Raw genomic sequence first — 10914 nt, 5'->3', positions numbered from 1 at the left:
CAACTTCGTCTGTTTGCTGTTTGGTGATGGGCGTTTAGTGTGCAGTTTGTTTTACCAGTGCTCTTACACTGAAAACAGCTGTGGCTCATAACAATGCTAAGGAGAGAAGTGAAAGTGAACCAGAACAGCACAAGGAGCTGTAAGATGCTCAAAGATCAGTAGAGATAAAGGGAACTGTAGAGTTGGGTTTTAAACAGCACTACATTTTGATTGGTGCAGCTTTAAATGTACTAATGGGAGAAAAGAGGTAAACAGTACCAACAGGTTACGCTGATGTAAAATGTAACACAGACAACCTGATTAATAATACAGATACTGAGAAGCCTTGCTGCAACATTAGACTGCAGGTTGTTTAAAAGGCAGACGTCTCATCAGCATGAGTGACACATAACAAGGTGAGACTGTGACAGTTGAGAGGAAGAAAAAAACAACTAAAAGTGCACTTGATTGAAAGTAAATATTTTTTCTCTTATGGCCGTCAAAATATAATGTAAGGTCAGGAAAATGAGTGATTTAGTGAGACAGGCATATAAAGTGATAGAGGAGGAGATGAAATGGAGAGATAATACACAAATAGATTCAGCTGGTTGATGTGGATGAGCCAGGACAGTCCTGTCTGACAAACACTGTTGCAACCACACTTGCCCTTTTCCTTTTCCTTTGCTGTCTCCATCAGGCCCTCAAGGCCCTTCTGCTTTGTCTGAGCTGTCCCACCAGATGCCTGCTGTTATTTAACAATGCGTCAGGCTGCGTGATCGCAAAGGGAGAGGGAAAGGACCAAAGACAAGAAAAAGAGAGGAAAGTAGCAATGAAAGAAAAGAGTGGATGAAAAAAGAGAGGGGGCATGGGGAAGGAAGGGTAAGAGAGTGTTTTCCTCTGTTCGCTTGCTGTGTTGGAGGGTAAGCAGTGCTGGGATGTCACCTCACCTGAAGTCACCAGCTGACACTGACACTGTAGGGCAATAGTCTCCTCCTGTGAACCTGACTAATTCCTGCATTGCTGCAGATGCTCTGTCTCTTTCCCCTGATGCAAATGTAATGGTGTTAATTCTTACAATAGTGTCGTGTTTTTTATTAGTGTTTTATTATCTCACGACTCCTTTGATATGGTTATTCAAACTTTTACATATTTATTGTATGTATAAGCTGTTCTATATATCAGGTCTGATTTGAATTACATACATTCAGCTGCTGCTGGATGACGAGACCAGGATTAGTGTTTGTATTGAATTTAATTGTTACAATTCATATTTGAGACCCTTGATTTTACCTTGATGAGGTTTGTGAAGCAACTGAAGCCATCATTGGGTTTGAACTCCCTAATTAAATGGAAACTAATCACAAAGAAAGAGTTGCAGATAAGAAGCCAATGAGCTGAGCAGAAGGACTTTAAGCTTTGAAACAATTGAGATGTGGGTTTCGCAAAAATGGGCTGCAGCTGACTGAGAGGAAGAAATCCCAAATATTATGTATATAAATAAAGCTTTTCTCTTCCTGTGCCATTGGGAAGGAATCCACTCTTATTAAGGTTGATGGTGAAACAGGAAAAAAGGTAGAAAAGAAAGAAAAAATGTAATATTTGTGTCAGAAAAAATAAAGATTAACACAGTGTGAAAGGAACAGTTAAAAGAAAAGAATCTCCCTGTCCCTCCTCAGTCCGCGCCGGTGGGTGGAGACTCTTCCTCAGCTTTTCTCAGCAAAAAAACAAATCTGCAAATAGAATCACTGGCTCTGTCACCCCGAAGCACATCAGGCAGCCAAAGTGCATCCTTGGTTTTCTTCCCTTCTTCTTCTGGTGACGCTTCCTCGTCGTATCATGTCATTTCAGGAGCTTTTTAACATGTCATGCTCAGCTGTGTATCTATCTCTCTATTAGCTGTCCATATGCCTCTAGTTTCACCCATCACAACCTCTCTGCATCATTCCTTCCTATAAAGCCTCTCTTTACACTCTGTACCTTCACTTTCTCTTCCTTTTCTCTCTCTGTGTTTATTTTTGTGGTTGCTGATGACCCATGAGAGACATTTAATCACTGCAGTTTCCATCCTCCGATCCTCAACAACAACCTCGTCTGATTTGACTTCCCCAACGACAAAACTAATTGAGCTTAAAATTGAGGACAGAGCAGTTCCACCCGTCTTCAGCCTCTTGGCTCCTGACCTGCCAGCTGCTAACATGCGAGGCACTTTGTACATGAACGATCAGCGGCAGTGCAGCACACAGGTCCCATTCTCCACATCACACCTACTGTAGAGCTGAATTCTGTTTTATGGGGTGTGCAGCAGAACAACACAAAATAAGATAGGACATGATTGAAAAAATGTCTAATCTCATGAAATAAGAAAACTATCTTTGAATCTTTCTATTTTATCTTTATTTTCTCTCCTATGCAAGTATGTTGATGCATGTCCCTCAAGTGTGTGTGTGTGTGTGTGTGTGAGTCATGTATAAACTCCACGTTAGATATAGTTTTTGTGCCAGGTAAGTGGGTTAAGGAGATACAAATACATCTCATGCTGCTGAATACTAAAGCATAGATCAACACGCAAACACTCCTTCAGGTGAATGTGTTCCATACATGCAGGCACACGCACACACAGTTCCATGAAATATTAAGAGGCAAACTAGCTGTCCATCCCGTTGCCTTATAACACACCACTGCCATGCATGTTTGACATATTTTCACAAAAGAGCAATTTAAAGAATTTGGACTAACAAGATACTTTGGGATGCATATATGTATATTGTTTTAATTGGTCAAAAAATATCCTAAAAGTTTAAGTTTTTTTACATTATATTTTGATCCCCAAACTCAAAGCAAAGCGCAGACAGAACATACAGATTAAATATGTTTCAGTGAAAGTAAATTCATTCTTGTGCTGACTTCAGTGTATGATATTTAAAATCACCATGACTGCTTGTTTTCTTGTAAAGATATTATACTGTAGTAGTCAGTGTAGACTTGCATGATCAACAGTGCAATTATGTAGTGCTGCTAAGCATTTATAGGCAGACTGTTGGGCAGACTCTGCATCCTTCAAGACTCTATTATAGAGCAGCTAATGCTTTAAGCTGCCCGAGCATTGTTATGCGTACAAAATCAATTAAGTGACTAAATAGGTCATTTACAGCTCAGCAGTGAAAGTATGTGATCTTATTGTGTGTGTGCAGCATCTTTCTCTATAGCTGTATTGAGCAGATGTGAGGATAATTCGTTTGAGATTTTTTAGTTATTATCTTATTTTCAGAGAAATCTACACAAATCTACGTTATTCAAACTGTTTGGATAAGCGAATACAGCAGATAGATAGATAGATATATAGATAGATATATAGATAGATAGATAGATAGATAGATAGATAAAGAGATAGATAGTTTAATTTCAAGAATATTTAAACTTTCATCAAGTAAAAATACAGTAAAACAGTGTGCTTATTTAGGGTCCAAAACCGAATATGAGAATAAATGTTCAAGTAGACATTTTTTTTGCAATGTGACCCCTCGCGGTCCTTGATCCATATATGAAACCCATTTCATTATTCCAAACTTATCACCTGTGAGTCACTGTGAGTCAGGTTGCTGAGTTTGGACCTTGGGTGAGTGGGTGGGTGGGTAACTGGGACGCAGGGACGGAGGGAGGGGGAAGGTGGGACGTTCAGAAGTTGTTCATATCGGGAGAGCGCACCGCGAGTCCAACCTCTCCACGCTCGAGAGCGCAAAGGGAAATGTTGCTCGAATCGTAAGGCTTCACAGACGTCTGTAGTGGGTTACTGACAAGACTTCAGTCATCAGCATCGTTTTTTTATCCACAGAAAGCATCGTCAAGCACCGATGTCTCGATGAATTTCTCCGGGAAACTAACAAACGTCCTCCTTCTGGTGCTCCTCGCAGCGCAAGGTAAGACACAGCGCGCCGTGAGTCGGTGCTATGCTGGCAAAAAAAGTAGCATTTTACTCGTTACTTTACGAACACCATCAACTTATTTTAGACTCATGTGAATGGTTACCTTACTCGATATATTACTTTTAAGTTACCTTGAGTCACCCGCCACCATGAGTTAGCGTCCTTTGTGCGCTTCTGGGTAAAGATCCGGGGAAACCAATACCGCTTTTACCAAAGCGACTAACATTTTTAACCAAGCCGGATAGCATGGGTATAAACGAAACTTGAGTGGGATGTCAAATGCAAACACGTTTTATTGCTGAAACTGACAATTTCTGCAAAAATAGTTAACCTACAAACATTCAGTCTTTGAACGCGCAGGAGCGCACAACTCGCAAGAAATCTAGAGTCCCCCTCCCATTTTAATTTGCGCATCCTGCTTGCTGCTCCAGCTAAAACGTATAGAAGGAGGGAGATACCATGGCCTTATCAATGTGAGTATTTGTGCTCACCTGAACAATCTGCACGTGCCTGTGAATAATAATCTCCTATATTCTGTAGAAACTTGCAGAGTCACTGTTATGTTGCAGGGAGGGGGTCAGGGTTTAGTTTGAGATCATGATCTGTGATCGTGACATGTGTCATTTTAACTGATACCTCCCCCCCCCCCCGGAGCTACTGTGAAGCAGCCATCCACGCACAAAACAAGCCAACACATGGATGACATGCGTTTCTGCAGCAGCTCAATGACCAGATGTGGAGGGCTGTGGGCTCCTTCCACCCACAGAGGTCAGAGGTCAAGGTTCGGTGTAGGATTCATGCCATGGAGCTGAAGGGGTTCAGTTTCTTGCCAAAGTGCATTTAGTGGTTTTCAGTGGTATTTGAAGGACAGTAGCACCAATAGATCCTGATGCTGTAGCAAGAGTTTAAGTGCAAGACTCTCGTTTCCCTTGTGGTTTGATTTAATGTTTGTACTTTATGACATTAAATCAGGCTGGATTGCTCAGTCAGGTCGTCTGTGATTTGTTTTGCTCTCTGTGTGATCCATTTCTTTCTTTTCTCTTCTTTCCAAAATTCCCTCCACACATATTTGATATCTTCTCCCATCTCTGGTTCAGGCTGTCAGTCTCCTGTCTGCTTTAAAAGAGCAGATTTTGAGGTCGTGTTTGAGTGGCTCTCAGGGGACCCGCAGCAGAACAAAGAATAGATAAATGCTTTAATGCTGTATTCACATGTAACTAAATTGTTATTTTAATCCTGAAATTCATCTCATTCACATCCACAAAAAGTTACCCTACACAGAGGCAGGTATATTGGGAGAGCGTCTTTACCAATGGGAGCATAATGGGTCTAAAATAAGGATCAAATAAGTCACTTTCAAGTGGCAATATATTCTTTGGCAGCATCGTTGTTGTTTTTGCGCCTTAACACCTGTCAGTCAGTCTTTTGCTGTGGATTTCTGTTGCTGAAATTTGAGTTTAGATCCTGCCCCACAAAGACAGAGAGCAGTAACTATAAGCACTAAAGAAACATTTTCTGTCTGCCTGACAAATTGGGAAACAGAGAGAAAGGTTGACATGCATTTAGGCAGATTATTTGGTCTGCCTTCGGTTAATCCTCACAGAATGAAAGGGGGGAAAACAGTTTTCACTAACAAATACAACTTCATTGACCCTTTGAAATAGTTTTTTTCAGTATAAACTCAATTGAATTTTTTACGATCCACAGCAAATTAAACGTATCTGTGTTTTAATAGATGTCTGCCAGTCCTTCAACTTAAAATGTTTGTATCAAAATAAATAAATAAAATCAATTTACAGTCTAGCACACTTAAATGTGTAATTTAAAGATAGCTTTATATTGTACGAATTCCACAAGAGTCAAAAGTTGATTGCAGATACATGCTTACTCTTTACTAAGCCAGTGAGGAGAAGTTTAGCTGGGGTTTTGTTCTTCAACATAACTGCCTTATTAAGTAGCTGTTATGTGAATTGTCATTGAAATTATAGTTTTTTACAGATGAAAATAAACAGTGTAAGTAAGTTTGGTTTTAGCTTTAGCTAAGGCTAGCCCTGTCTATCTCACCTTATAGCTTCACACGGTACCTAGCATTGGACAGGCTGATTGCTTGTTGCTGCTTGTAGTGTTGTCGAATACCACGGTATTACGCTTGCTTGTATTTTCAAAGTTTATTGATTTTGAACATGTCACGGCGTGTCCACATTGCACCAACTTTGACACTGCACGTCCTTAGCTCCCCAGCAGTACACCCGCCAAGTATAAAGTAGATCGGATGAATAGTTCTCGAGATATGCGAAGGACGTATACGTACAGACAGACAGAGAGAGATTCCTGTTTTATAGTTAGATGATTCATTTAAATGGTATAATCATTTTTTATATATTATGACAGATGTCAAAAAGTCAGATTCGGGCCTTATCTCAATTTTGACCTAAATGTGTAGTTACTGTATTTTGCCATTAAAGGGCAGTAAATATGTCTTCTTGATTTATTCAGCCACTGTGGGTATCGCTCAGACTGAAAGTGTTTGTCCCATACAAACTAGACAGTTTTCCTGGGACTGACACATTGTACTTTGAACAAACTGTGGGAGGAGTAATTATTCTGGCTATAGGTTGAACCCCCGCCATGCTATATGAAACCTTTTTTTTAAATTTAAAGCCCAGAGTGCATCAGTGAATTCGTCTCAGATGTGCTACCCGGTGTCCCCCCTCGGGAGCAGCACTAAGTGGCTTTGTGTTGTCAGGCTCCAGTCGACGTGAAAGACACTGGCTTCGCACATCCCGTAACATGATGCAGACTCAGAGTCGCGGGGAAGGGATGTGTCTCCGTATGACACGTGGGATTGACTCTCTCACTGTCTCTGTCATTCTCTTCAACTGGAGAGATTTGCTCCAGCCGACTGCTTTGTCGCTTCGCCCTTGGGCGAATTTCAAAAGGAACAAGAAAGCGGTGCTGTGAAGGGATGACAGTGTCAATACTCTCCACAGTAGAACCGATTTTTCTAAAGCCAGAGGAAATCTGCTGTGTCCTTGCTTGTTAGAGGTGGTTGACCTGGCTATTTGAAGTTCCAGAAGAATTCAAGAATTTTACCCACACCTTCGGCTATCCTCCACTCTGTCCTTCACCGGTCCTCTCTTCCATCCTTCCCTCAATCCCTCATTGGTTGTATGGGATATTTTTTTAACAGGGGCTGTGTATGCAGATAAGTGACTGAAAACACACATTGATACACACACACTCCCAGTGGGGATCCGATAAGTGGGCTACAGAAGGTATTGCCTCTTGCCATCAAGGATAGGGTGATTTGTCCCTATGACAGAGGAAAAGCTGATCCTGCAGACCATGGGATTAGGGTATTTTGGTCGGATCTGGCTGGAGTCGCTTAGACGTAAGGTGTGGGGGATCTGTAAAGCTACAGCATGGGGCTGTTAGTTGAATACATTGGGTAGGGACAAATGAAGTCACAGCCTGTGCGATAGGTTGTGGTGCTCATCAGCATATTAAAGGACAAAATAGTTTCTGTAAGGTCTGAGATTGAGTGATTACAATTGGTGAGTGCATGATGCATTATCCTGCAGCATACATCATCTCCAGCAGAAATAGCTGAGAGAATTGTCCAGCCATGCCTGCACTATACTAATCTGATCCGCATTATGTTTCAGGCTTGACCCCTCTATCTCACTTCACAGTGCTTTTTAATAGGCTGCAGCTGCGCGTTAACAGCGTGAAGAGGAGCTTTCTTTTTAAACAAGTTCTGCCCAAGAGAGCAGCAACTGCATTGCTGTGCTAACAATTAAATAAATACTCCAGTGAAAAGTGAAGTCTTTACAACTCAGTCTTTACAATGGAGATTGTAGTGTGGCCAAAGAATCAAGTGTTCTTTCTTACACCAGCATGCGTTACAATAAACCCTTGGGGCTTTTATCTGCTTGTATGGAGTTGTCTGCTTGCATCGCAGCATCATCAAACATATTTGCTTCTCTGAGCTTGGAACTACAGAACGGCTCTCTGGTTTCTCTCCCAGAAGCAATATAGTTGCATTAAAGTCTGACAGGCAATCGGTGAGTATGTGTGTGCTTCTGTGCGTGTGACTTAAGGACTGTGCAGCGGCTTGAGGATCCTCTTAACACGATTGTCGTGTGATTATTGCAACTGAACCCCTCTCCCGCACACATGGTGTAACCGCCACAGGCAGAGGCAGAGGACTTATCCCACCCCCCTATGGATTGGCTTAAACCACCATACTCCCCTCCAACCAACACCACACACACTTTCACTCTCTTTAACACACACACACACACAGACATCCTCCTCCAGACAGCCCTGCTGAATGATTCCTATGGGACATCCTGGTCTTTGGTGCTGCCGATGAACTGAGTCACGCTTTAGGATGGAGGGAGAGAAAGCTGGAGAAGATGACGTTGAGCAACAGAGGCTTCAGATGGAGGACAGGGTTATTTGAGAATTTTGCCCCCACTTTCACTTCTCCTCCTTACCTGTTTACATTTTCTATAGACTGACCTACGTTTTTCATTAATTGATTGTTTTTAATTGATATGTTTGCCCATGTGTCCTTGGCACTTTGTGTCAGTCCAGCTGTTAACACAGAACGCAAGCTAACTCAGGACGCAGCCTCGAGTGTCATGCCATGATTTATTATCAGCATGTCCATATTTCAACAGTGTCATCCCTCGTACAATTCGCTGTTAGTTTCCCATCTTGAATCTTTGTTTTTCGTTTTTGTGTTTCTATCCAATGTCTGTTTTTGCTCAAAGTTGCCATTTTCAAGAGTGATGATGGTCTCTTTATTTTGCTAGTTTGCAGTAGTCTGTTCAGTTTGATCGGGATCTCTGTGGTGTACTCTGAGACTTGAAGTAGGCCCAGCATCATCCACGCCTTGCTTTGCCATGTTGCCCACTTGCTGAGTGTTGAAGCCTTCACCGATTGCCCTACTGTATTCATCAAAGTGACAAACTTTGACAAACTTCTCAAACACGATCAGGAAGAATGATTTCAGTTTGCTACAAAAAAACAAAGGATGTTCCAGGGTCTCTTGTTTAAAGGTCATAGTTTCCTGCATCAGTAGTTTAACAATCTAAGCCCTCCATTGATTCATTCAGCCATTCATCCATTTTCGATTGACTTATCCACACCGGGGTCATGGAAAATAGCACTGCCCAGCATCCAGTCTTTAAGATTTTCCTTCCTCTTACTGGATCCTGAAAATCGTTTAGATCAATATGTAAACTCTCCAACATGTCCTGAGACGTCTCCAGAGGGAAGAAGCTGTTGGGCGTTCATTGTCATCTTGACTCTTTTGGAAGAGCAAGTGCTTGAAACTGAAAGGCTTATGCTGCCTTAGCGCTTCACTGTGCCCTGAAGAATAACTACAGCTAACAAGTCATTTCATTTACTGTGTCCATTATCTTATTGCTTTCCCACTACTCAGTGCTTGAGGCTGGAGGTGATGGTCGGGACGAAGATTAGCTGGTTAATTTTATCACAACTCATTCCCGTCGGGCAGAGCTCTGCTCATCTTCCCTGAATGGTTCAGAAAGTTACTTTCTAGTTCTTTCTGGTTCCTTGACCTAGAAATGAAATACAGTTCCCTATTGTATGTGAGGCGATTGAATAGTTCATAGCAGTGTCACTTGCACATTGAGGAGAATATTTACATTTTGCGAACTCTTACGTGTATGTGTATGACACCCGGGTTACTTATTGCATTGTGACTTAAACTGTAGGAAAGACATTTTTGTATACAAATATGTCACAAATGTACAAAAATGTATACAAATGTTGCTGCTGCTGTAAAAGGAACCTGATAATCTGTAGCTATTTTTATAATTAAACATATGGTAATCCCAGCTGTTAGGGCTGATAATCGGTCACATGGAAACACATTGTTGAATCTGTCGCACACCTTTTCTGTAGAATGGCTGAGTATGGAGTATCTCCTTCAGGCGCTCTCACTTCTCTTTCCCTCCCACCTGTTCGCTCGGTGGGCTGCCTGGCTGTCGATCTGCTGTCAGTTAATTCACTGGAGGAGTTTAAATGACATGAGAAGCATCCGACTTGTTTATTCGATCCTTCCTTTTTTTCGGGGAGTCTCATAGGGGCTTCTGTTGATGACTGTGTTCACTCTGTCTCATAGTATGTTAATCTCTTTTGATCTTGAGTTACAGGGGATGAACTTCCCTTTGCTGTCTGTGAGACACACAGAAATGTAAGAGTGAATGTGAGGGAAAGGTTGTGCCAGAATCAAACTACACAATATGTATAGATATATATTTCCCATCCCAACACCCCATGTCTATCAAGTAGAGCCATATTTGGGGTGATATTGTCTGTTCTTCAGCGTTTTGCTGAAGTTTTGTTTTTTGTTTATCGTAAACATATTTTGGCATTGGGGTACTTAAATATGCAGTTGTCCCATTAGAACATATTTACATTTGGAGAATTGCCCTCTTTTTTAATGAAAATGTGAGTTTACTTACAATATCTTCGAACACATTCAGAGAATATGACCTGAAAACTCACACATTTTCTCAGATGAAAGCATGGAGGCAAGGATCCATTGAATTCATGCATCAGTGAAAATAAAATTCTGTTCAGAGTGAATCACATCAGAGGTGAGTGGACATACTGTATAAATAGGAACATGTGCATTTACACAGTACAGTATATTCTGTAAACGTGCCCTCATACATGAAGACACACATATGCTTTATAACATGCACCATATGCGTAATGGAATAGTCACAGCACATGCAGTAATCACAGTGGATCCTCTTTGTGCGTCACTCAGCATGTCACAGTCAGACCATCAAAAACCCTGGAGAACAAAGACACACCATTTAGCTTTTCTCTGCTTCCTCTAGCTGTCACTTCTCTCCTACTATATCTTGTCTGGGCTGTTTCTCTCTCCCTCTTTGTATCTCTCTTCCATGCACTCTCTCGCTCACACACACACACACACACACACACACACACACACACACACACACAC

The 10914-nt window shown here is 41.6% G+C and overlaps 1 protein-coding gene across 1 annotated transcript in view; it reads left to right on the top strand.

Moving 5' to 3' along the window:
- Window positions 1–3683: 3683 nt before the first annotated feature.
- Window positions 3684–10914, top strand: part of LOC116391897 (neuronal acetylcholine receptor subunit alpha-3-like) — a 17639-nt gene continuing 10408 nt past the window's right edge. Inside the window, exon 1 of the mRNA XM_031862886.1 lies at window positions 3684–3896. Within this exon, the coding sequence (XP_031718746.1) occupies window positions 3839–3896 (58 nt within the window). The 5' untranslated portion in view covers window positions 3684–3838. The remainder of the gene's footprint in view (window positions 3897–10914) is intronic.

This window comes from Anarrhichthys ocellatus, unplaced genomic scaffold (assembly GCF_004355925.1).
Source record: "Anarrhichthys ocellatus isolate YVR2014 unplaced genomic scaffold, GSC_Weel_1.0 scaffold27, whole genome shotgun sequence".
In the NCBI taxonomy this organism is placed as follows: Eukaryota; Metazoa; Chordata; class Actinopteri; order Perciformes; family Anarhichadidae; genus Anarrhichthys; species Anarrhichthys ocellatus.
Note: the sequence above shows the minus strand (reverse complement) of the source record. Positions and strands in the feature narration are given on the sequence as shown.